General features: G+C 35.8%; 1 protein-coding gene across 1 annotated transcript in view; it reads right to left on the bottom strand.

The window, feature by feature from the left end:
- The window catches only part of LOC149065860 (uncharacterized), a 35,712-nt gene extending 18,023 nt beyond the window's left edge, over positions 1 to 17,689 (bottom strand). Inside the window, exons 1-8 of the mRNA XM_089253352.1 lie at positions 17,496 to 17,689; positions 17,256 to 17,362; positions 11,510 to 11,558; positions 5,668 to 5,739; positions 4,321 to 4,428; positions 1,746 to 1,776; positions 973 to 1,001; positions 166 to 225 (exon numbers count right to left, since the gene is read on the bottom strand). Coding sequence (XP_089109478.1) covers positions 166 to 225; positions 973 to 1,001; positions 1,746 to 1,776; positions 4,321 to 4,428; positions 5,668 to 5,684 — 245 coding nt within the window. The 5' untranslated portion in view covers positions 5,685 to 5,739; positions 11,510 to 11,558; positions 17,256 to 17,362; positions 17,496 to 17,689. The remainder of the gene's footprint in view (positions 1 to 165; positions 226 to 972; positions 1,002 to 1,745; positions 1,777 to 4,320; positions 4,429 to 5,667; positions 5,740 to 11,509; positions 11,559 to 17,255; positions 17,363 to 17,495) is intronic.
- Between the last annotated feature and the right edge of the window lie 7,488 nt (positions 17,690 to 25,177).

Raw genomic sequence — 25,177 nt, 5'->3', positions numbered from 1 at the left:
AGTGAAAAAAGTATGAGACAAAAACACTTCCTTGAGGAACTACTTGTGACGCTTATCATACTAGAGAATTCCCTGTTCACCATAACTCGTTAATAAAATGAGAGAGGACTTCAAAAAATAAAATTTTATTTAGTGTTATGACAAAATATATGGAAAGATACTAACTTGCTGAGTAACAGCTGCCTGATTAAGTCATAGCTCTTCCTTACCCTGTCTCGTTCTAACCTTAAATATTGAAAAATTAAATTATTCATTTGAAAAAAATGTATTTTTTTTGTTTCACACACACATTGGTCTAAATAAACTACAAAATAAGCTTAAAAATGAAGTTGATTAATTATTCTTGCAAGTTTAGATTAATGACATTTCTTGACTTGCAAACGGTTTCCGGGTTATTAGGCCATGGTCTAGGAGATTTTCTTCCTGACGTTTCGCCCACATCTGTGGCAGGCATCATCTGAGGTTGTTAAGGTTATTATTACGTCCAATTAACCTCAGATGATGCCTGCCACAGATGTGGGCGAAACGTCAGGAAGAAAATCTCCTAGACCATGGCCTAATAACCCGGAAACCGTTTGCAAGTCATTTAACGCCGGCCATGAAAGCCTCAGACAATATTTAATGACAGGTAATTGTAGGTACGTTAGTACCTATATAGTAATTAATTGTAGGTACGTTACAGTGATAGATAATATGACATCTTTACATTAACTTTTTTTTTAGTTTCATTCAGCATACTGAACCTCCTGGCTGTTTTATTATAACAGCAGCTGGAAGAATTAAATATCATCTATTTATTTCATAGTCTGTGCAGAGAGTTGTTACTTTCGAGTAACCCTACGTACATTTTGCGAAAATGAATTTTTTTTTTCCCCTTTCGTTAGTTTTTACTGTTTGTTCTATTATACAAGGGTAAAAAAATACAATTGAGAGAGAGAGGCTAAAAATTTAAATAATATAATAAACTCTAACCTTTGCTTGGCCCTTTCTGGATCATTCACCTAAAAATAAAAAGGTACATGAAATCTATGTATTGGAATTTTCATTTAATGCATCTTTATAAAAAAAAATGTCATACATGAAGAAATACTAGATAAGTGAATATTTTTCTCTTTTAACCCTTAACTTTGCCTGTGTACAAAAAAGGGATCCTTTAAATGTTCATCACTGCAGCCAGTTTCAAGATAAAAATTCAGAATCACCTTTGCACATAAGGTGAGGTCATAATCTTTCCATTTTATATTTTCAATTTGATGACAGATATCCAGATTAATGATAACTCTTTGTTACAGAGTATGTGGGGGCCATGATCTCGCTAATTTGTTGAAATGCTTTGTTTTAATTTATTTTGATTGTACCTTGAAGCTTGCAACACAATTTTTTTCCTTACTATAGTTTGAATCAAAGAAGATAGTGTTATATATTTGGAAGTATTTTTACTCCAATACATTTGTTTTATGTGCTATTTTTGAGGCTTTGCATGTATTCAGTACAGGAAGGGCTGTATAAGCAGTACAATTCTTAATAGATTTAAAAAAAAAACCAAATCCTGGTTTTTAATATGTGTCATCAAGCTATGAGAAAAGTTATCATACAAAAAAAAAAAAAAAAAAAAGAGCATTTAAGGGTTAAAAATATATGTTATGCACATTTTTCTTCATTTACAGATTAAAGGGTACCTATAGCAACTGTTTATAAATTGAAAATAAAGTAAAAGGAAGGAATACATGAGAAATTAAATTTACCTCAAGCCTTTTTGTAGCTTTTACTTGAAGCCTGAAAAGTACAGCAGAAACTCTCATTAGTTTTAAATAAATTTAAAAACAAAGTATTAAAATTTGCATCAGCATAATTTTTTTAAACAATTTAAGCAGCACAGCAGAGGTCACTAAACCCCTTCAAATGTCGTAACAGGTGCAAACAAAGGAGTATAGGGGAAAGTGTTCCATTGAGAAATCGACTTTACCAAACACCTGGGCTTTTCAATGCTAAAATTATGCAAACACAAAGTCACAACAGACAAATTGCCTAACAAGGTGGCTGAAAGAAGATACCCATAAAAAATATGGATGTCACAAATACAACCAAAATACAGCAACCCAATATAAAAGCATACATCACAAAATAAAAAACGAACAGTTTTATTGTATAATACTTTAAAAGCATTTAACCCTTTAACTGTGGTATATATTTCACAGAAATGCATTAAAAATATAAATTTTTTTTCCTATATTTAATTTGTTTATTATACCAATATAGAAGTTAGAAATGGTTATTTTGTAAAAAAAAAGAAATTTTTCATGCTATATTTGCTATTTTGATAAAGAATAAAAAATTAATGGATTGCAGTCACATTTTATTCAATTACAGCAAAATAAATCAAATTTTAAAGCTAAACATAATACAAGTTCATGCTAACTACAAAAATATCAATTTTAATATTCAAATTTCACAAAACGCTTTTGCAGTATGATATCTACAAAAACATGCTACTACACACAAGCCCACATCACACTCTTTACAATAAACTTGCATAGGTGCTAATGCTTTCGATTTACCCAGAAGCCTTCCGGGTTTTAGCCATATTAAAATCTTCTGGTCGTAAACTGAATTCTTCCAATTTTTCATAAAATTCTACATTTCCTGAAAAATTAGTAAAATTCCTGAAAATTCTCAAATTGTTTGTTGTTTTGCAAAAATAAAAAATCCCTAAAAATTCTTTCAGTCTTTGCAATCGTACGCTGGCCATATTTCCTTGACCAAGATTCTGGAAAATTTAGATTTAAAAAAAAGTGGAAATCGTCGATTGTTGCTAAATATAATACCAAAGTGAGTGAACTAGCCGATTATTGCTAGACTGGCAGGAAATGAAGCGTGACTGAAAATCACAGTGGATTAAAATGAAAAGAATGAATGGAATTATTCCACACAAAAAAAAGAAAAAAGTTTTAACATGACAAACTTGTGATAAATATTCATATTTATAGTCTAAGCTTATAGTCTATAACTAGCTATAATACCCGGCACTGCTCAGGTTTTCTTCAATGAGGCTTTTTGGATCATGTGATTCTTTTTTCTTTGAGGGATATACAAACCGTGTCTAAGTTAACCAATACGGTGACTTCCTGCACGACTCATGAAATAAACAAATATAGATTTAAAGAAATGTAGAAATGAAAAAAAAATTTCCCTTCTTTTAAGGGGCGCTAGGTATTTTGATTCCCCCCTTGAACTTCAAGTTATCTATCTGCCTGTTGCTGCTTCCAAAAATGCTTAATTAAAGCTGTGGAATTTCTTCGATGTACTTTAGGGGCCCATAATTAATTTTAAAACAACCTAAACTATATGAATTTATGCTGTGGAATATTAAGACAATATGGAGACATTAAGTTTCATGCTTGAGAAGATATAAAAAGTTGAAATCAATGTTATTGCATGAATATCCAACTCAAAAGTAGGTCTGACGCTAATTACTTCATATTTAATCTCCTGGGCTTCGTATATCTCTAAGCGAACTCAATATTTCAAAACTCAAGAATTTAATACAATTTTTAAAATTATTGATGTGGCTGAAAGCCCCACTAAATTTCTGCTTTCTACTGTAAAATCGGCAATTTTAACACTGATTTCTATGGGGATCATCCATTGCCTGCCCCTCAAAGTGATGCTGATGATTCTGATGGCTATTCAAAAAGCTCTCATTACTAGGGGGACTAAAAGAGTGGCAAACCATTATAGATGCACAAACTATTATACTGGCAGCGTTAAAGTGACAAACCATTGTAAAGGCATATACACGTCTGAAACGCATTGCTGAGGCCCAAAAACCGTTGCCTGAATGTTTTTGCCCATTTGGGACATTTGCCCTGCTTTGGCGAAATTTTAAAGTCGCACGCATGTGCACACACACACAAAAAAAAGAATAGGCAGGAAAAATACTGGAATGTCCCAGGAAAATGAGTAATATGGTCACCTTATGCATTCCCTTGAAAAATTTCCTTTTTTCTTGTATGACACTTTTTTAGCAGCAAAATATTTTGTGACATGTCAAACTAGATTTCGTAGGTCTGAGAATTTGCACCTATCAGCTTGTCTCACATTGTATCCTATGTATTAAATGCCTCTATGCGGAAAAGAAAATTAACTCAGTTTGGGCTTCATGAAATAGAAATTTCATAGTAATTTTTCTTTATTTCAGATATCATCGATACTGCACATTGTTGTTGTGTGAATTTGACTCTGGTGATACTGACTAAGGATTAAGGAGGCAGAATATCTTATCAATGCCGCTTAAAGGTTAAATAGATTTTGGTTGCTTACTGGAGGTGAAGAGCTTTAATTTTTTCTATCAGGCCAAAGGTTTGCCAGGTGTACGATGACTTGAAATTGGCATTGATCTCATTCCAAACTGGCACCTTCTTCAGTTTCCTTAAAAAAATGGAATGGAAAGTGTAGAATATATAAAAAACTATAACACAAACACACTAAAATTTTTTGAAAATGAATCCAAGAACCATATAATTACTATTGCAGAGAAAATCATGTGCCTACAGTTAGAGAAAAGGAATTGTTCCATTACTCCCATACCACATAATTTGTATAATCATCCAGTTTAATTAGTTTTTATCTTTTTCTTAAGTGGTCCATCTTCATTGCTTTCTGTGCACTTAGCCTGGTTTATTTTTCATTCTTTGAAGATATGAAGAACCCACTCTTTTCTACTTGCTTTTTTATTGCCTCTGCTTTGAGACTAATATTGCGTATCTTTGATAGGCTGAGATGCCGATTGCTGGCACATTAGATTATCCAGAACCTTACACTTTCAAGACTCAACACTCGAAGCATCAACAACATTTTTTTAAAATAAATTTGATCAATGTTAATGGTGAATGAAAATTGCAGAGGCACATTACAGTAGAACCTTGGCTGTTATCTTGTAACTGGATACCTACCTTGTTATCCATAAGCTAATGGGAGGGGGAAAGGTGAACACAGATGATCAAAAAACATGGTTAAACCACCAGGAAAAAAGAAAAAACAAAACAAAAACAACAAGCATAAGCAAGAGCTAAACATGAAATTGAAATTTCCATGGCATGGGGTGATCTGCTTCATGGTTAATCCACACATGGATAATCACTATTCTACTGTAGTGATAGGACATTTGATAACACAAGGAGCAAAATTCACATGTGCAGATTATTAGAAAATTATGATAGTTGTCAGCTAAGCATGGAATAACAGCCTAAAGTGTCAATTAAAAATGTGATAATTTGATACTTTATTGCAGGGTTTGACAAATCACAAAAAAAAAAAAAAAAAAAAAAAAAAAAAAAAAAAAAAAATCGAGGCCCCTGAACAATTTTTTAGGCACCAAACATTTTTTAATTGCATAAAAAGGTCCAAAATATCACTTCTTTTGACTTTTTCAGGGCACAGTCACCCTCTTTCACACTCACAGATGTACTGCTATAATTTCCAATCATTTTGTGCTGCTCTCATCCTGCATTTTAGTAACTACACAAAGAAAATTTTAGGTGCCAACTGTCAATACCAATTTTTCAGTCGCCATGGCAACCAGGATTTGTCCAGCCTTGCTTTATGAGAGTTTACATCAAACAGGGTAAAAAAAGTCATTAATTTGTATGTTTAATATAAAATAATTACCATAAATTCTTGAACATTTCAATTATCGCTCCAAAAAAATTGGTAAATCCTCGGATGGCTGTTTTCCTAACGCTGCAATAGGAAAAATTGCTGGATTTTAGGAGGATAAAAAGAAAGTTAACACATTTCTGGGAGTAAGCTGCGCATGGAAATAAATACATGCCCCAGGAACAAAAACATTAAAATATATTTATGATCTTAACATCAGGATGCAGACACTAACACATGAAATGCTGCATTAGTGTATCCACCTCATTTTTCAAAGATAAAATTTGATTTACATTTAAGCACTATTTATAATTGCATTCTACAACCAAATATTTACTTAAAAATGTTTGTCAAATACCAATTATAATAATTATAACCAATTATAAATATTTGAAAATTTTATTATTCTACATTTGAATAATGTCCAATGATATTCATAACCAATTTCTTAGGGATAGTTTTTGAAATAAATTAATGTTATATACTCATCAGTATAAGCAATGTAAGCCTCAAAAGAAATAGTGATACCTCAGCTTATGTATTTTTCAGCTAGTGAAGTTTTTCTTTTAGCCTTAGGTAATAAACATTTTAGTTGGTATGAATTTTTAGAAGACACTAACATGACAGCTGCACTGTTAGCTGAATTAGCCTGCAAACCATTATTACACATATACTCATTTGAACCTAGATAGGTTACGTCATACTCTGAATCTCATTCAATTATACTTGTAATTCTCTTTTAAAAAGCTTTTGAGCCATTTCATGTAGAGATGAGAGCAATAGTGATTTGGCCGAATAACTGAATACCAAATATTTGGCTAATGTTTTGGCTAAATACCCCAAAATTTTCAGCGGACAAATATACATTTTCTTAAAGTTCATCCCACTTATAAATAAAATTATTTGTAATTTTTTGAATGATTGATATTGAATTTTTAATCATGCAATTTATTATTTGAATAAATATTATCAAACTGGTAATTGAAAGATTTTTATAGCCATGACACTGACAATAAAATTTAATGATATACTGTATTCTAATATTACTTACAGAATCAATTTTTTCCATTGCTTATTACCAATTTTACATCTAATCAAGAAAATGCCAACCATTGTTTACTTTCAACTAGTAATGTGTTACAAAATTTACATAACTTATTTTCATATTTTTCCTCTTTGCATACTCTTAGTCCCCTTTCAATACCTCAATACATTTCTTGTCTAGGTAGAGCTTTCAGTTAGTGAACCAGTGTAATTTGTGCTCAATTCCACATTATTGCAGTAGGATTCTATTTTCAGTATCATGTTTTACTTATCCTAGAAATTCCCCCTCTCAACCTTTTTTATATACAAATGCAATGCCACAACATGCAAAATTCCCAACGAGGTGGCTGAGAAAAAGATGCCACAGAAAAGGATATACACCACACAATAAAATGTAATCAGTAAAATTTAAATTTATGCAAAAAATTTCAAATAATATAAATTTTTTAAAATCAGTTTGTTGCACTAAGGTTCACATGTATTTGGCAGAATATCTAAGCATTATTCGGCTGAACCAAATATTCGATGAAAGGGCCAAACACCAAATAGAAACGGAATATTCGTCCCATCTCTAATTTTATGTAAAATGAATGGTTAAGCTAAGGGGCCGTTCAAGTATTACGTAAGCAAATTTTCAGTCATTTTTGACCCCCCCCTCAGCAAAAGTAAACAAAACTCTAACCCCCCCCCCTCGTCAGCAACATTTCTTCATCACTGCCCCCTACCTCCTAACACATATTGGTGGGATCAGAAACGTATGTGGGGGGAGGGGGCATAGGGGGCTCGTGCTCCTCCCTCCCTCCAGATGAAAAAAAAAATTTTCATGCAAAAAATACTTTAAAAAAATTTAAATTTCGAAAGAAAATACCTTTATGTTATTATAATCAATTTCTGTTAATTTCAGTGCGATTTGAAGGGTAAGAACTCAAAATTTCTCTAAAAAATTCATTGCGACCCACCCTAAAGCCATATATGGAAAACCCTTGCCCTGCGGACCAAATGTGGCCCTGAAGGTTATCTGATGTGGCTTGCCCCCCCCCCCCCAAATGTAATTTTGTAAAAATGAACTAAGCGGCATATTTACAAATTGCTTAAATGTATATTGACACAATTCCAGAGCATTTAAGTGGCCTGTGGCACATTTTCAGATAACTGAGGTGGGCCTCAAAGATCACTTTCACATTCAAAGATCACCTAAGTAACCCCAGACACAGTTACAGAACACTTAAACGATCTGTGGCACATTTAGAGATCCCTTGAGTGACATGTGGTACAGTTTTAGAGCACTTAAGCGGCCCCCAGTGCAGTTCTACATATCTCTCAAGTTACCCTCGAAATATTCCCAGATTACTTAAGTGATCCATGGCATAATTAAGAATCACTTGAGTGATGCGTGGCACAGTTCCAGAGCACTTAAGCAGCCCGGAAACCATTTCCAGAGCACTTGAAGGATCCATGAAACATTTAGAGATTATTAAAGTGGCTCTGTAGGGCACGGTTTTCCAACGTGAAAGCTAGTGCGGAAACCTTGATGGTAACGAGGCTATTCCGCGGAACCCTTAACAAATTTTGAATATTTCTTCAATATACAGGGTGTCCTAAAAGTCTGCATTCGCTCTGGGAAACAAGAATCCTCACTTGCAGTAGATAAAAGTGTCAAAATATATATATATATTTGTGAGTTACACATAGTGTGACCATATGACCCATATTTTAATGGGCAGAATTATTTTTCATAATATTCTGTTATTTCATCGTTTTAATAAAAATGTTAATTTTGTCAAGCTTTCGAAAAAAACTCACTTTGAAAATTTTAAATCATGAATTCGTTATTTTAACATGAGCTATGGATCAATGGAAATGTCAGGTTTTTTTTTTTTCATATGTCGTCCTAGTTATGCACATAGTTTCAGGATAACGAAAAACACGCTCATTTAATCTTTTTTTCCTCCTCCACATTCATTTTTCCCATTTTCAATATACTAATTAGACCGTTACTTATACAGTTCACAGCCAATCCTGTACACCTTTTTTATGTTTCTCATTGAGAGGGGTTTCTGCTGGGAAATTGGGATTATGAGCCAGCCAGATTCGAAGGAAGAGATTTTATTGATTATGCTTCTTGTATTAACAGTTGCAATTCTGAAGGGATTACCAGGTGTACAAGTATGAAATGCAGATTTCAGACAACAGATGAACCAGTGCAGTTTGTGCTATAAAGATTTGACACTGCACCATTTTGTTGTGTCATCAACAAGTGTCAGACGAGCACGAGTGATAAATTGGAAAAGTGTGTGCATAGTGTTGTGTTGTGTTCAATATGTCGAAATTTATACCGAACAAAAAGCATTCGTGGACAGCATTAATTTTGTTTTCATTTGAAGAAAACTGCTGCTGAATCATACTGATTACTTCAAAAAGCTTATGGTGGGCATGCTCCATCGCAAGATATGTGTGAACGATGGTTTCGGCGTTTCAAAAGTGGCGACTTCGATGTTGCAGACAAGGAACATGGAAAACCACCAAAAAATGCGAAGATGTGAAATTGCAAGCATTGTTGGATGAAGATTACTTCGTTGGATTAAGAAACAAAAAAAGAAAAAAAAAACAACTCGCAGAGCAATTGGGCGTTAATCAATAAGCTGTTTCAAATCACAATGCTCCATGACAATGTTCAATGTGCAATGCTCCATCACATGGCAAAACTGGTTTGCAGCACGTTGGAAGCACTCAGCTGGGAAGTTCTACCCCCACGCGGCTTACTCAACAGACTTGCCTCCTTCCAATTACTACTTATTTGCATCGATGGGTCACGCATTTGCTGAGCAGCACTTTTGTTCGTACGAAGATGTGAAAAAATGGCTCTATGAATGGTTCACAGCAAAAGGGGAAGATTTTTACTGCCATGGTATTCACAAATTGCTCAAAAGATGGGAAAAATGTATAACAAGCAATGGAGCATACTTTGAATAAAGCACTTTTTATCATTCTTCCAAATTTGTGTTTTCTTTTGAAAAAAAAAAATCTGCATTTCATACTCTTGTACACCTGGTATTTCAGAGAGAAAAATGGGAAATTAAGGGGGGGGGCGGTTTGTGGGGTGAAGACTAAAGGGGGAACGGGCGAAGGCAGAGGAAGGTCAGAGGGAGGGGCAATACTGGGAGGGGTTTGGGAAAACCGGATAATGTCATTAACACTGGGATCCCAAATGTATTTTATGTTGTTGATAAGGGAAAAGTTCCAGAAGATTGGAGCAGCATTTAATTATTTCAGATTAAAGAGTTGAGGTAGATTCAATGTCTGAGGCCTCCTTCGGTATGCCATGAAAGGTTTAGGTTTGACCGACATGAGTGAGAGGTCTTCAAGGTTGATAACTTTTGAGGTGAGCGAAGAACGAAGTTTAGAGAGGTCTGAGGAGAGGTAAGAGACTTGGTGTTGGAGATCCTCAATAGGCATTCATGGGGGTTACATTCCGGGGGGTGACAGAAAATACGGGAAATCCATGAATAACCGAAACCATAGGTTTTTTTGTTCATCTCATTTATTGAACATCATGAGAAGAGCAGGGCGACGCAGAGGTAGAAGGAAATGCAAAAGAGGGTGTCGCGACTTAGCGATGTTTTCTGAAAGAACATTGTGATTTCTGTTTGCCGTTTCTTCTTCTCCATACTATCAAGCATGTTGAAACATGTTGACAAGACTTCCTCTACCAATTTTTCTACATGAGAAGAAAATAACATGGAAGGATCTATATCATGAAAAAACAATCTATTGCTGATTTGAACTTGTAAAGCCATTCTGCTATGTTACTCATGGTGAATGTGCCTTCCACTTCTTTATCTTGATCTTCTTCATCTGGTACTGCTTCAGTTACAGGACCAGTCAGTTGCATTAATTCCAACTCGGTCAATGTCTCTGAATTGCTATTAATTAATTAGCTGTTCGACTTCTATACTAATGTCATTGAATCCTTCTCCACCCACCTGTTTCGTTAACGTGACAATGTCTTTTATAATCTCTTCAGTTGGCTCTGTAGAAATAGTTGTGTCCTTAGAGCTCATTGTGGCCATAAGTTAATCCAACCCGATGTGACTGTTTCTCTTTCAGGAGTTGCCACCACTCTAGTTAGTGATGACAGTAATTTAATTTTTTAAATTACTGAATTTTTAATAATTTCATTCTTTAATGTCGTTAGCGAGCCATCCCAAACATACAAAACTCAAATTTTGTAAACAAAACTCATAAATGAAGATTTCTTGTGTTTCAAAAAAATGTTTTCCAATAAAGGAAAAACAAACTGCAAATACAAAAACTGCAAATATATAAACTGCGAATACGGTGGGGGGGGGCACACTGTATTTCTTTTATGTATAAAAGATTTACCTCTTAGCTCTCCCTCTTTTCCTCTCATCCAGACACTTCAAGGGAAAAAATAGCAACATATATATAGGGAAAAGGTGGCTGGGAGAGAAGGAAAGAATGATGGAAACCTTATGTCAGTTTCAGAACAGGATGTATTGAGTGAATCCAAACTAATGGGGAATGAATGGGAATATTTGTGCATACACAGGGTGGGCAAAAAGTAAATATAAACTTCAAAAATGCATAAAAACTGGAAAAATAACCAAAATAAAAAACATTTTGAAGGGTTAGTATCGCTAGGTCACAGGAATTTTTTTCAAGACAGGAAAAAAACCTAAAAAAACAGCCGATAGGTGGTGATGATGTACACAAGTCAAAGAAAAATGTATCAATCTAGTCCATCCAACATATAGTTATGAATAATAACTATAAAATGCATTGTACTCACATGAGATCCCAGACATGATATGTGGGAAGCTTGACGTTTTCTTTATATCCTTCAGATAAAAAAAAAGAGATTATTTGCAATTAGAATTAATTGAGGAAGTTTGAAATTTTTGGTCTAAACAGTACTTTTCTAAACTTTCTGAAAATATAAATGTGTTATGTATATTATCACAAAAATGGAGGGAGCAAGGCACTTATTTCGTCAGCTTGGACTGGATTTATCAACCTCAGAAAATAAAATTTGTGAGTCAGAGTAAACTTTCCCGACTTCTTATCGATCGTAGGTCCTCGGCTGTACCTCTACTACGATTTCAGGACGAAATAACTGGGTTATAGCTACCATCTACACCACTGGAAACATGACCCTGCCTTTCCTTATTTCACACACTGTGGTGCGAGGTGCTGGAGTAGAGACATTAGTAGCCTCTCTTAACTTCAGGATATAGCCCCCAGGTAAAACTAACATGGTTTAAACCAAACAACCCTGTCTACAGCTCAAGGCAATTTTGTGTGATATTCTGTACAATCGACAAGCAGCGATTTGACCGACGCGCGCGAGGGCTCGACTACTAAATATCTACAAAAGGGAGAATCATAGGGATTGTGCTCAGTTCCTCTTTTATGGAATCTAGTTCTCAATGAGCTGTTGAAAATGGAGTGGCTAGCTAACATCAGAGTCCAGGCCTTTGCTGATGATATACTTGTTATTGCGTCTCACCCGATGATCAAACGATCTGCAGAGCTAGCGGAAAAGGTGCTCCAATCCATCACAATGAATTGGCAGATACCACGGCGAAGGAAGCTACCGAAAGTAGAATCATTATAGGTGATCTGCTGCTTGCCACATGACATGACAAAGCAATCCTATGGATGGATCTAATGAATAAATGGCAACAGAGGTGGGATGACAACACAGAGTTCGGTCGATCAACCTACAGCATCCTGCAACATGTAATGCCTCAGAACCATAAATGGTCACAAGAAACGATAATGTTCGTAACGGGCCATGGTCCGTTTCTGACTAATCTTCACAGGTTTAAATCAATCCCCAGTGATAAATTTGCATGTTCGGCCATAAGCACGCATCTTCACTACCAACTCTATGCACAAAGACAATGGCCTTCCACTTCAGAGAGACAGCTGAACCAGGCCATTTTATAAGAAATTTGGACTGGTGGGGCACTATGAAAAAGGGGCACTAGACACGGAATAAGTTCCAGTGTGTTCGTACAAATGATATAGCAGGTGAAAATGTCAAATTTTAATAAAAATGTTAATTATTAATAGGTTATTAATTACTAAAATATTGATTAATAAATTAATTAATTATTAAACTCATTAGTTAATTATAACTAAATTTTGCTAATGATTCAATTTTTTAAATTAATACTCTATTAATATTATTAATTAATCAAAATTATTACATTTATTTCATACTGATATCCAAGGGAACAGAAAAACTATTTTCATGATTCACCATCGGTAGCAAGTAGAACAGAACAAAAACTAGATTCAGTCACCGCGGCTATATAAGCTCCATGCCACAAGGAGTGTGGCCAGTTGAGTTATAAGTCCCATTGACTTTAATATTAATGATATGATATACTAGAGTACAAAATGGAGCAAACATTGCATAACATGTGCAAAACAGGGAGGGCGGAGATGTAAAACTTAAAAAAAAAAAACCATAGCAAGAAATCTAGCAGAAGTTTACAGACAGTGTATTTAATATTACTATTCAAAAATACTTATAATTATTTTTTCCAAATTTACTGTTTTTTGTATTTTTCTCGAGCTGTCACAGAGCAACGGTCGAGAACCGCTGCTCTAGACTTAATCTTAGTTTTTCGTTTACTTCTTTCTTTGTGGATATTATTAGATATACAGAGAAAAATCCTTTTTGATAACATTTTTCCGAACATGACAGTTGTAATTGTTAAAAAGAAGAGTGATTATTATACTATTTAAATTTATTCTCCCTCAACCTGTGTCACAATTAGGGGGAACAGGCGGGTCTAGCGTTCCAGTCACTAGACTTGAGGGGGCACAAAATTCACCCTTTAACTACTCTTTTTTACAATACACGATGGAAGTGCCAAAATACGTGTTTTCCCCAGTTTACAAATTATTTATGCTCTATATTTATGCACATCCCTGTTCTATGTACATGTTACAGTAAATATGATAAATATGCATAATCACAAACCATTTTGGTAGGTTTGATAAATTTTGTTCATATATTGCAAGTTTGTAACATTTACATATGTCCTCGGTATGTTATAAATGTATAGACCTGTGTATATACTCCCTACGATGGATGGTATTGCGCCTTGTCGGGGAGAGAACAGTGGGACTTACCTAGAGAGCATTAGAAACTATGAATACAGTATATCAGGGGTTCAAAGTATGGGTTGCAATCCTCTGGGGTGGGGTCGTAGGATAATTTCCAGAATAAAAACACGTTTGACAAAATATTTATTTTGATCAGGGAAACTAGTGGCTGAGGCCATTTGAGGGCCCACCAACAACAGATATTGTTAGGGGCTGCTGCTCCCCCAATAATTTAGGAAAAAACAATGCAATGCATCCCCCCCTTTTGCGTACGCGATTGAGTCTAGTATATACGGGACGACCAGCAACTTCCAGCCCCCCCCACCTTTTCTTCATGTCTGTGCCCCTGCCCATGACGAGTGGTAAAAGTGGCCACAGACAACTCTGAAGAATTAAATCTTTCAAGTAAAATATGGGGAGGGGGAAATGTAACTATTTTCAAAATGCAACACAGCCTTATTTTAACCTATGGGCCCATGTGAGCATGACCCGGGTTTTCGTATCCGTTAGTAGTGAGATCCGTACACAATGAGACCTGGGGGTACTATGATTTTTAAATGTGAGTATGTAAATATAAGTGAGCTGTAATTCCCAACTAAGTATCGGACCCCAAAACATCACTTTGCCCGATGTTAAGACGGTCATGCATAATCCCTCCCCCCCCCCAAAAAAAAATGAAGCTTACTGAACTCTAACCCAGGGTAGACGTGGACTCAGGGTGATGCGTCGGGAAGATCGGTTTAGCTTGCAAGTTCGCTGCATCGCCCAGTTTTGAGCAGACCTATTTTTCCGATACAATTTGGTCCTTGGGGAAGGGATGGTTACCCACCTTCTGGAACCATGCCTGGCCCAAAGTTCCAGAAATCGATCTTATCTATAAAATTTTTGTTCATTATTAATTTAGTTTTTATTCAATTCAATTGGTGCAGTGTCTAGCTCTCTCACTATTGGATGAGGGTTGGGAGGCCCCAATAAGAGGAGAAGGACGAGAGGAAAATATTGTCCAAAAGGGGCTGAAAGAAGGATGAAAGAGGTATTTTAGCCGGGACAGTACCGAAAACTGGTAAAAACCAGGGCAAAACTGGCAAAAATTGGTTTCATGGAAAAAACAATTTTGACTCAATGTGTATTATATGTAAATGAGACATAGAAATCCTTACAACAATCAATTTTATAATCTGATGGAAAATACATACACAAATACAGTCGATGCTTGTTATAATGACCCAACCCACAATATAGCGATTATTCCATTACAATGACCTAGAAGTTCCCACACCCTAGCTCTGGGATGGGGCAATTAACATAATTTTTTGGCTTTTTTATGCAATAAATAAATTATACATGGTCGTAACTAGGAGGGAGCAGGCGGGTCTCATACCCCGGCGCTGGACCAGAGGGGGCACAAATTTCATTCTGAAACCTTACCTTTAACATTACAAGGGGGTGCCAAAATGCACACTTGCCCGGGTGACCAAGCATCTAGTTGTGGCAATGAAATTATAGAAGGACCTGTCCTGGATTATCATGGGATGAGTCGTCCGGGATGATCATGGTCATTATAACAATATACAATTCTTTTGCATTTTTTTTTTAATGATCCTAGACATGAATATATAAATGTGGTAAGAATCGATTTGTTTTATGCATGGCAAAAACCTATTTTTATCAGGACTTTTTTAAACTCTAGTTTTTCCTGCTATGGCAAAAACTTACCAACCCTAAAAATGATTGTTAAACCAAAATTTGGGTTCAAACTGTCATTTTCATAAATATAATTAAATATTTCTATAATATAAATATTTCTATATAATAGGAAAATAAATGCATAACAATGCCTTGGATGCATTCATGGGGAAAAGAATCTATTTTTCTTGACAGTTTTTACCGAAGTTTTTCCCATCTATGGAATAAACTTGCCAACCCTGATACAGTGAAATTTTGATATACTCTGTGGATCAAGAAAAAAATATTGTTGTAGAGGGATTTACTGCTATATCGGGCATCGTTACAATGAGGTTTCACCTTACAGTAATATGGAGACGTACACTACCACTCAGGGGTGTAGAAAGAAATTTTGTTCAAGGGGGGGAGGGAGAACCAAAGTTACAGAACAATAGATTTGGCCGTCTTTTTCCCTTTTTCTGATCATTTTCTCACATTTCGGAGGGGACCAGACCCCCCAAGTCCCCCCCCCCTTTCGCCACGCCCTTGCTACCACTAGTTGCACAGTTTTAGAGTTATGTGATTTTCAGTGAAAAATGTTCATTTCTGAAATTCAAGAATAATCACTGGATTATTGCTGAAATAGTGCAAATCATTGAATAATAAAATCAAATGATCTTCATCGAAAACTAGAAACCGTACTTAAGCAACCCGAATTTTAATCATTATTTGGATGACCATACATCCAGTGACGGATTAAAGTCGGCTCCAGGTGCAAAAGAAAATATTGGGCTCCCTTAAATTAGAAAAAATGTGAAATTTGGGTTTTTCGAGATGCTTTAGAAGTCCGGGGCCCTGGGAACGCGCTCGGTGAGTCTGCCGTTAAATCTGCCTCAGCATACATCTCATATTTCCCGGAACATTCCTGTATTTTCACGTGATTTAATAATAGGCTACTAGTGTACAGGGAATTTTTTGAAAAGGACTAGGCAACGAACTAGCAACTAGATGGGTTTTTCACATCCAAATGGCCAAGAAAAAGGCCAGATCTAGTTGGAAAATTACTAAGTTGTAAACACTGTTCTAACTTGAGCTGGTACTAAACACAAACTTTAGAATGGAAAATGAAAACCAGAAAATGTCTTACCTTTTTTCCGATGTTAAAATGTAGATGCTGATTTCTACCTTTTTTTCAATAATAACAAGAAAACAATCCAAAAAGAACACAACAAGAGATGGAAAACAAATATTCAATTTAAAAAAAATCTGAACAAAAAGTAATTTTATACGAGTCTACATTTGCAAATAATGAATTCTCAACATGAAATTCCCGGTCATAATCATTTCAAATTTCATCTTAAGCTCAGTAAATGGTTAGGTTCTCTGGAGGCACCCGAGTCCCCAGGAAGAATGTGTTTATATCACAGAGTGTGACAGAGCCTGGAGGTGTCTTCGTTCCTATCACTATCACAACAGCAACTACACTTGCCATGCGTTATTTTGTGTTTATTACTTGCGAAACCCTTGTCCACTCATGTTTCTTTGTAGAAACATTCTTTCACAATTAGAATTAAAGAATGTTTCAAGAACAATTTGAAGAACAATTTTCCATTCATATGAATGGAAAATTGTTTTTCTATTTATTGAGTTATCTCTACACAAGGAATACGATTTTTGTATTTAGACTTAATATTTTTAAATACTAATTACATAAAAAAAAAAGAGGTTATGAAATGAAATGTTATATATACCTTTACATCTGTAACATTTCTTTCTTCCATAAAAACCCTTAGATCTTTGTAACACTGGAGTTCATCAACCAGCATAGCTGGGAAAACAATGCGTAATTCCATGGATTCTAAATTGAAAATAGTTACAGTATAACTATCTAAATATAACTATACTACAAGTTAAGTATGAATTTTCTTAGATGGCACAATGAATTATCAAGAATGAAGTTAGAAAATAAATGGGTTAAATTGAAAACATACCCGCATCCAATTTCTTTTTTAGTTCTTCTAACATGGCTTCAAATTCAGGATGCAGTAAGCCACAAGTGTCAACTACAGCAATCATCTTTGCCTATAAAAATTATTACAAAAGTGATCCAAATTTATATACAAGGTAAAAAGTATTCACTTTTTTTTTTTGGAATTTTTTATTTTTATTTTTCAACAGTCCCCTAGTAAAGTAGCCCAAAGTCTAGTCAAATAAACAAACGTGATCAATGATGTTGCCAACGTCAATAACGTAAAAAAAAGTAATAGTAAGTTATATATTATTTAAAACATATGTATTTAACAAATAATTATAAAACATAAGTTTTCATTAATAAAAAAAGTCAATAGATAAAGCTTTAAAGCTTTTAATTGATGTTGGATTGATGCTTAGAGTGATGTTGGCGTGAAATTCTAAAAATTGCCAACAATTTGTAGGCAGAAAGATGGTAACCCATCCTTAACAAGGTTACCACAAAACATGGGGATGAGAGCTCCTCTGATTGGACGACTACGCGGGCAGTTTCGTACGGTCAAGAAGTCCGTTTCAGGTTAACTTTGCAGTGAAAGGGAAGCTACAAGGGAACCGCATCACTCGTTGCTATGGGAACGAAAGCCTCTTAACCAATGTATCGATGCGCGGCCTCGGTAAGATAGGGCCGATTCTCGCCAATCTCACTGAGAAAAATCTTTTTTACGTGTAACGTAATTACACAGTTAAATTAGTAATAATTATAGAATTAAAAGAAAACCATTGCCGATACTTTCAGAAATTAACGTGAGGTTTTTGAAATCATTTGTTTTGTTTTTTGATTAGAAAGTGTTTTAAAATTTAGAAAAAATAATTATCTTCTATCAGCGTGTCACTTACTCTTCATTGATGTGCCGTAAGTAACACTAAAAATTTCAAAAAAACAGTCATATTTTTCTGCAATATTTCCCTTCCCTCAGCTGAAATTTATTTGCAAAAAAAAATCCAAACAATATTATGAAAGCAACGTATAATTTTAAAATACTGTATATTAACCATGGCTCTCAAAAACTTGGGGATTTTTAATTTTTTCTTAAATTTAAATGGAAAAAATTAACGTTAAATAAAATTGAGAAGAAGCAGATGTTTTCTGCTCTGTGCAACTCTGTTTTCACGTGTAAATGCGGGAATGGTACGGAATAATAATGGTACGGAAAAGTTTAGAATTTTTTTACTCACTTTTCTTGCCGAAATTTCCGCCGCTCGACCTCCCCCCTTCCCGGAACGGTATACGTCGATGCCACTTATTTTCAAGACAGGTTTAGTCTTTTGTTACGGTTGATGTGCTGCTCATGGTTATTACGGATGATTCTTATCGAGTTTTGTTTACAGCGAGTATTCAAAAACGAAAAATATAGTATTCGGGAATGGAAGAGCAGAGAACTTAAGCGTGGCTATCTCTGGTGAAAATAAAGACACAGCTGTCACATTAAAGATGAAAGCCCAAACCACTGTGGACTCCTCATTTGTTTTATCTGAAGAGACACTAAAGGCAAGAGGGGCATCTGGAGAAACAGGTGGGTGGAAGATGGCGTCCGTTCGTGTGAGTGGAAGTTGCGACTCTGTCAACACTCTCCGTGATCGGAATTCCGAATTCGGAATTTTAGTTTAAACAAAAACTATCCCATAAACATGGCAAAAAATAAATAATTAAAAAAAAGGACATAAAACCAAAACTTCTGCACCCATAGAGGGCCTCTCATAATATCGGTGTTCTCGTAGAAGAGAAACACTGAAACACTTCTTGTAATCTATGAGTGAATATCTGAACTCACTGAAGCCTATTTTTTGGAGAAAATAAAACTGATTGAATATTCGTTTTTATGTAAGCCTATAACTGCATGTAAAACAATGAAAAACTGTATCGTTGTGGAAAATTCAACCAAATAACGAAAAAAAAAAAATATATATATATACAGTATACAATTGTGTAACGGAAAAAACACGACAGTGATATTGGCGGGGAAAATTTCTAGGATATCGCGCCAGAGTGTCGTTGCCGTTGCTATGGATTTTTGATAATGGTAACCAATATTTTTTATAACATAAAAATTTTAAACAAGTAAACATCGGTTCAAAACGATTTTTTTTCAGTATTTTTTTCAAAATCATATAAAAAATTGAAATATTCTGTATAAAGGTTCATCTTGAACCTCCGATATATGAGAACTATATTTTGTGGCGAAGGAATACACTCTCTACCTTTCTCTTCACTGCAAAGTTAACCTGAAACAGACTTATAGTCGGGGGAGCTGTGTGGCAGAGTTTCGCCAACGCTTGGCGTTAAAAGTGACTACGCAGATAACGCGCGCCAAGCGACCGGAGGAAGAAAAAATATACAGTTGTTGCGAGTCAGTGTAAATAACATGTTGATGTTTTTCGTGTGTGTGAATTTTTGTAAATAAATTAATTTGGTGAATGTTGACAAGTCGTCTTATAATCAGATCAGAGTGGAGTCAGATGTGTGTTATCAAATCAACACGGTCAGAATCCCAAACATTTTCAGATCACTGAAGTAGGCCTCAACGATCACTTTCACATTCAAAGATCACCTAAGTAACCCGTGACACAGTTATAGAACACTTAAACGATCCGTGGCACATTTAGAGATCCCTTGAGTGACATGTCGCACAGTTTTAGAGCACTTAAGCGGCCCCCAGTGGGGTTCTACATCGCTCAAATTTACCGGCGAAACATTCCCAGATTACTTAAGTGATCCGTGGTATAATTACGGAACACTTGAATGATGCGTGGCACAGCTCCAGAGCACTTAAGCGGCCCGGAAATATTTCCAGAGCCTTTAAAGGATCCGTGAAACATTTAGAGATTATTAAAGTGGCTCTGTAAGGGACTTTTTTTTATCAATAGGTAGAATGTGTGTGTTAGTTCAGGTGCCAAATAACCATCGAAAGGTTTTTTTTTCGTTTTTGGCGCACCGAATAAGATGTCATTAAGAATATTTCATATCTTCATAAAGGTTGGTTGATGACGTAAGCATCATCCAAACTCCCCTTCCCCCTTGTCATCAAAAGTCAGCAAATCGGAACCCCCCCCCCTCCCATCGATGCTGACGTAATACTTGAATGACCAAAACAATTGCTTAATTATCATCACACGATTTCATAATTTATGGAAACATCACTAAAATGAAGTCATTAAACAAACAAATACAACTCACACCAGAAATGTTAAATTTATTGTTCCGGATAATGTCTCACAAATCCTTGAAATGAGCAGATGGTAACTAATTTGCGGGACGTCATAGATTTATTCATAGAAAACAGCCATTTACAAGCAGCGATCTTCATAGAACACGCTAACGGAGAGTGAACTACAAATAAAGTTCTCTCATTGAGCACAAAGCTCAACTGACCACTTTCTTGTGATCATATCACTTTTTATAGGTACGGTAGAAGCTTCCAGAAAACTCAATTTCACAGTTTCCAAATTGGGCGGCGCCACCCGACGGATAGAAAATCAACGTTTCAGAAAAATCTGGATGTTTCGCGCTGTACCTTCACATGTCTCGTTTGGCAATAGGACATTGCCAAATTTGTAAATTTTGAGGAGTTCCTCAACAAAATGCGCTATCGATAATTTTCGTAACAGTATAGTCCACAGAGTTCTGGTTATGAGGTGGAAAAAAGGAAGCTAAAAAATGCTTGTTCAACAACAGATCAGAGTATGTCATGGTAATGATGTGGTTTTAATTCACCAAAGTTTGCAACCGAACCACTGTACATAACATTTAGAGGTATCCTTCCCTCCCCAAAGACAAAAGTTGCAAGGCCAAGTGAATGTGGCAACCAGGTGCGTCATCCTGTTATCGCCAAATGGTTCTTCAGCAGCTGCTTTGCCGGTGTTGTAATGATCATCTTGATAAAAGTTGTGCTATCCACACACATGCTGTTGAAGTGCCAAAATGATGGGGCTGCACAAAATAGATTATACCGCTGGCTAAGTATAGCATCATCTACATTTTCAGATATTTTCTTTTGGCAAAGAAAATCCAATTGCTCCAGGAGTATCCATACAAATTTTCACGTCATTCTAACCCAGTGTTTCCCAGAGTGGGCAACATTGTCCCCCTGTTGGGTAATGCAATGGTCCAGGGCAGGGCCGTAACTAGGATATTTGCTGCCCCCACAACTTTGAAGTTCGATAACTTTATAACGGTGTTCTTTGTTTCCACCTATAATTTCCGCTCGGGGCTGTTATCCCCCCATGCCCCCTCTAGTTCCGGTCCAGGTCCAGGGGGCGATAGGAACCTCGGGTATAACACAGAATTCTATGGATTCGCTGGAGTTGGACGATGAGAGCAAAAAGGTTCCTGAAGAAGGGGGCGATGGAACAAAAAGTTTGGGAAACTATGTCCTAACCAATCGCTCTTATAGAATGTTTTAGAGTAAGAACTTTAATTACAATCAGGGCTGCAAATAGATGCTTAGTCACCCGGGGCAAGCTCGCATTTTGACGACCCCTTGTAATGTTGAAGGAGAGGTTTCAGAAAGAAATTTGCTCCTCCCAGGATCCGGGGCACGAGACCAGCCGGCTCCCCCTAGTTGCGGCCCTGATTATAATCACCCGTATATAGCTGACTGCTTTTCATAGATCACTTACTGTATAGTAGAACCTTGATTAACTATGGGTAATGGTGTAAATTGAAAAACAACCAAAAACTATTGAATGGTGGTGACATACGGTATCAGAGGTTGCTTCTTATGGAATGAAAATGTTTCAGGTAAAACGCGTAGCTATTAGTACACTGATCTTTGTCCTTTAGAGGCAGCTGGTGTCCTTATTGGGTTATAAGGCCACCTGTGTGCCCCTAACATGATAGTGAAAGGGGGAGGAAAAAAAACTTTGAGATAATACACCACTGCATTTGAATGGGTGATACAATTCTCATTCGTGAATTTGTTAAAGATTGAGCATCAGAATTTAACCTCAAGTTAGAAAAAGAATGAGAAATTTTAGCTACCTGTATATATAACTTTGAGCAACTAAGATATCTAGTAAAAAGAAAACTACATTTAAACCACTTTTATTATTCTTTATTAACCACAGAATATATACCCCAAGACTAGAAAATGTGGCAAGAATGAAAAAATATTTGGCTAATAACTAACCAATATGATATATTTCAAGGGGAAAAAATACTTATGTGTGTGTGCCACTTTTATGTGATTTTTTGAATAAAAAATCCCCTTGGTTAAAATTAACGAGGTTTAAACCAAACAACCCTGGAAAATTTCCAGTCAACGGTTGCGTAGGTTCGTTTTAGTCGCCTGTGCTCCAATATCCTCGTCTTAGTGGCTTAATAGTTATTCACGTGTTGGATCGCCAGGAGACCTAGCCTTTTGGTATCTAAGCAACATCGGTATCGCAAAATGTAAGGAGTACATTTATAGTGCACCCTTTCACACACATAGATGATGCCAACTGTTCGTTTTTTGTTAGTTGATCTTCCACTGTTCTGGTGGTAAACTGAAAACTTGTGGTCATGCTTACTTATTCTCCCGAGTTTTTTGAAGTAGTTTTAGTGGTGCCCACGTGGGGAAAACGGACAACGCAAGTCGTTCAGTCGACCAATCTCTCGGTCTCCGAATACAAAGTGTATGCAGGTTGTTTTCTAACACGAGATACAAAATCTATGCATAATGAATGGTTCTCGGATGTGATGTGGGGCCCCTAGAATGGGACCTTTGGCAGACCAGACTTTTCATGGGCCCGTTTATAGTGAATTTATGGTGTGAAAAACAGAAAAATGTTGAGAATCGTCCCGGGTTCCAGGGCTGGAGCCCTGCCAGCCTCCCCCTTGTGGGGGCCATGTCTGACACTTGCACTCGTCATCGAGATCATGGGCGGAGATACGGGGGGGGGGGGCATTGCCTTCCCAGCGTCAAAGGTGGAGTCGCCTGATCTAATGTATATGAGTATAAGTCTATCTCCGCCCAGATCGGGATTTAAATGAAAATAATAGGCATTTTCCCCCATTAGTTTTTTTTGATGTGTGAATTTTTTTTCTATTTTATATACTTGAGTATTTTACCTTCACTACTCTTGGTATTGAAGTTTCATTAATTTACACGTTTTATTGAAGTTTTAAGCAATTTTTTTTCCGAAAGAAAATCAAATTTGATGACATCGCAGCATCTCGTAATTTGTTTAAATTTTTCTGAACAATAAATATATGACAAATGGTCTCGAAAATACACAGGGTGGTTATAAATAAATTAACAATAATTCGATCTATGTAGCGCCTGTTGTGGTGGGCGTATTTCATTGAAACTTGGTATATATGTTATTTGGACCATGGAAAAAATATAACCGTCAAAAGCGCCACTTTTTCACCTAGTGGTCAAAAAATGAACATTTTAATTGAATCTTCAGCCCCCCATGGGCTAAGTTTCATCAAAATACCTCTATCAGAATGGGTGTTACATACGTCTGAATAGTGACAGTTTATTTATAACCACCCTGTGCATACATAAGATATAATTATCCGTATCAATATTACGATGAAAACTAAAAAATCAATCACGTAATTCCGATTTTTGTATACTGAACCATAATTAGTAGTTTCTTATATGAATAAAAATACTGATTCGCACATTTTTAACTCGATCATTTTCAGTAAGCGTGACTTCTCAACCAACAAAAAATTGTGTGATAAAAAAAAAGTGAAAATTTTTATTTCTCTCCTCCATTATGTTTAAAATATAAATTGAATGAAATTATAAATTACAACACACAACTAAAGGATTCGATATATTAAATGAAGAATTTTCAGGGTGCAAGAGGAAACATGAACGAAAGAAACGTAAAAAAGAGAAGACTTTGAAAAACATTTAAACTAAATTGACTAGTTTAACACCTATTAATCTACTGGAAAATTGCTATTTTTAATGAAAACAATTTTTTGTTTCATTAATGGATAGTTTTTGTTGAAGATAATTGCGAGAGATATGTCCTCCTCTGCCCATTAACTTTTCAAAATGCGAGAAAATTCGTTTGACAGCGAATTCGGTGTCATTAACTCGATTTTAAGATACTTGAAACCCCCAACGCGATAATGATTATCATTAGGAATTCGAAACTGCAGTCCAATCAAGAGGGAATTAAATCTGCCTTAATACACCACATATCTTAATTTCGTGTGTATAAACTGGGGGTTATACGTTAAAGAAGCGTCTGAATTTCTTGATATAGGCATGTTATACAGCTGTGTATATATAATATGCAAGGTATTTTTTTTTTCTACGGAGAGGTTGGAATAGATTTTGAAAAATTTATTTGTAAAAATGCTTTTTTTTTTAACGATTTATGGAAGATGCATCGGTGCGAGTCGGAGAAATCGACATTTTTTCTGAACTCCCAGAATTAACATCGGCCTCTCCCAAGTTTTCTGAATGTAGCTACCTACTTCAAACAAACAGTACTTGAGAAGAAGCGGAAGTGCGGAAGTTCTAGCCCCTAACTACTACTAAATCAGAAATGCACCTCTCGTCCATATTCCTTTGCGGAACTTCTAACGAACTGGTACATGTTGGACATGGCCCCCACAAGGGGTGGGCTGACAAGGCTCCAGCCCTGGGGCCCGGGAGGATTTTAATCTTTTTTTTTGTTTTTTCACGCTATAAAT

The sequence above is a fragment of the Pholcus phalangioides genome, unplaced genomic scaffold, assembly GCF_987345545.1.
Source record: "Pholcus phalangioides strain wild (caught in Gottingen) unplaced genomic scaffold, Ppha-v1.0 ptg000037l_1, whole genome shotgun sequence".
In the NCBI taxonomy this organism is placed as follows: Eukaryota; Metazoa; Arthropoda; class Arachnida; order Araneae; family Pholcidae; genus Pholcus; species Pholcus phalangioides.
This window is presented reverse-complemented; position numbering and strand designations above follow the sequence as displayed.